The following is a 2,500-nucleotide window of genomic DNA, read 5'->3' as shown; positions in this document are numbered from 1 at the left end:
CTCATTTTATTTTTCAGTCAAGAAAGCTTATCACCGGGTGTCACTGAAAGTCCACCCTGACAGAGTGAGTGACGATGATAAGCAAGAAGCAACACAGAAGTTCCAAACTTTAGGCAAAGTCTACTCCATCCTCTCCGACAAGGATCGACGAGCTGTGTATGATGAGACAGGTATGTTATGTATGAAGGAAATATGCTTGCTAACATGATGTGTAGCATATGTCTTTTTTATCCTTTATTTTTTGCCATGTGTGTTCTTTGTTCTTATTGTAGGTATTAAAATTATCTTATGAATCTTGAGACTCCTCTGAATCCTCTTACTATGGTTTTTAAGCTGTAGACTAATTTGCAACTAATCTTATATATTTTATGATCTGTTCCTGAATATGGAAAAAATATTGCAGGAGAAGTCGATGATGAGAACCTGGCCCCTGATGACCGTGACTGGGACCAGTATTGGAGACTTCTCTTCAAAAAGATCACTGTGGATGATATCAAGAACTTTGAAGAGTCTTATAAGGGTATGCATAAAGGGTGACCCATCTATCAGTGGATTCCCTTCAATGTTATTTTAGATGCTTAAATTATAAGAGATATAGTGTATTAAATATGATAATGTCCTCGTGTCCTTAAATCAAAATATGTAAAAAGAAAAAGAAAAAAAATCTTTAGTTGAATTAATTTTCATAGTAAAGATTGATATGAAGTATCATGTTAAAAAACAGTTGTATGATAATATCTTGTATTATCATATTTAAAGATGCTACCGTATTATGGAAAAGTAGACCATGATAAAGGATAATGACCTTTAAAGGAACCTAAATGAGACTTGGTTATTTTGAATTGATTTGAATTGAATTTCTTGGAGGGGAAAAAAAAATCTTATTATCCTTGTTAATGTTACTATTTTTGTTGCTGTTATTATTGTCATTATCATTATGAGTATTATTATGAATATTATTGTTCTGGTTACTATTATTGTTATTTTTATTATTACTATCATCATTCCTTGGTAACTAAGGGCTTGCAGGACCATCAATGTAAAAAGAGAACAGTGTACCCCAGTGAAGATACCCCTATTTGAGGTAGATTTAGCTGAGACAGGGATTGGGCTGCCTTTCTCCTTATTTTTGTTTATGATAACCTTAAACTTACCTAATTGAAGAATGTGACAACATTAACACATTATAATGTAAAAGATAGAAAATAATTAAAGGTATGCAAAGATATCTTTGAATTCTGGCATTATTGCATCATAAATAACATTATTGGCAAAGGTATATGCTTTGCAACAGTCAACGTCATCATTTATTGATGTGCTGTATGAACCAGTGTGGTTACTTAGATTGTTAAATTTAATGTTGTTATTATCTCTAAGAGGAAGCACTTTTCTCCCTATCAGATTTGTCATTTGCAAAGCAGACTTGTTTAAACAGGAATGCTCCTATTTATCAAATGGGAAGTAAACAATTTCTGGAAACTTCTTAATTTGCATTCATAGTCTTTAACCCCCCCCCCCCCCCCAATCCCATGTCCATTGTTATTATAGGGGGGGAGGGGCATAAGAGATGGGAACTGAGGCCCATTGTTAGGGATTTCCCCTACCTTGGGCCTCACTCGTTAACTTTTCTATTCTCCCTCTTACCTTTACCCTCTCTTCTCCAATCTCCTCTTCTGTCCACATCCTAAGGTGTAAGACCTGTGCTGAAAAAATGAAATGTTGGTTTTGTGTCAGTCGTGAAGGGCCTCTTAAGGGGCCATAGGCATGTTATTCCCTCAGTTAAACATGTAGCCCTTACCCTTCATGGGGTTCCTGAGAGATAAACTGGTTCTCTTCACTGTATATATCAGGCTCACCATGGCCAATAATGAAGATTTTGTACCTTTATTAGGGGCACTGAGCTCTGCCCCTTCATCAGCTAGCTTATCAAAAATTTACTTTTTACGATTCCCGATCCCTGCCTCTCCTTTGCTTGTTGTCAGCTTGATCCATTCCAAATCATCCACCCAGGCCATTACCCAATCTTCAGAAGACATCCCTTTCTCTCCCAGTATCCAATTCATCTCCTTCTCCTGCACAGTCTTATTCATTTTCTAACCCCTCTTTTCATATTATTACTCTTCGTCCTTCTTGTCCTCCCTATAGTACTACCTCACTCTGCAGCGCTATCACTTACTTCTGTCCTTGTCTTTCTGCTACTTCCACTGTTACAAACCATTTGTCTACTTTTTTAGTCCAGCCAGGTGGGATCAGTTCTTTGTGATTCCCCTTACAGCCCTTTACCCTGACAATATTCACCTCTATCAACAATGTCTCCAAAAACGAGTTGGTTAAGTTTCCTTCTGCAGCCATCCCAAGTTTTCACACCATGTGATTGTTACATCTGAATCCTCATCTTGTGCATTATCTACCCTTACTGACTCCACTACTAAACCTATTCCTGCCCTACCTAGTTCTTCCCTTAATACTTGTTCTGGAACTGTTTTCTTTTCCCCGGCTG

General features: G+C 37.1%; 1 protein-coding gene across 1 annotated transcript in view; it reads left to right on the top strand.

Annotated features, from left to right (window-relative positions):
* LOC113823250 (dnaJ homolog subfamily C member 9) overlaps positions 1–2,500 on the top strand; it is a 9,001-nt gene that overhangs the window by 1,087 nt on the left and 5,414 nt on the right. The window contains exons 2-3 of the mRNA XM_027375870.2: positions 18–170; positions 404–520. Coding sequence (XP_027231671.1) covers positions 18–170; positions 404–520 — 270 coding nt within the window. The remainder of the gene's footprint in view (positions 1–17; positions 171–403; positions 521–2,500) is intronic.

The sequence above is a fragment of the Penaeus vannamei genome, chromosome 9 (genome assembly GCF_042767895.1).
Source record: "Penaeus vannamei isolate JL-2024 chromosome 9, ASM4276789v1, whole genome shotgun sequence".
NCBI lineage: Eukaryota > Metazoa > Arthropoda > Malacostraca > Decapoda > Penaeidae > Penaeus > Penaeus vannamei.
The sequence above is the reverse complement of the archived record's forward strand: the minus strand, read 5'-3'. Positions and strand labels throughout refer to the sequence as shown.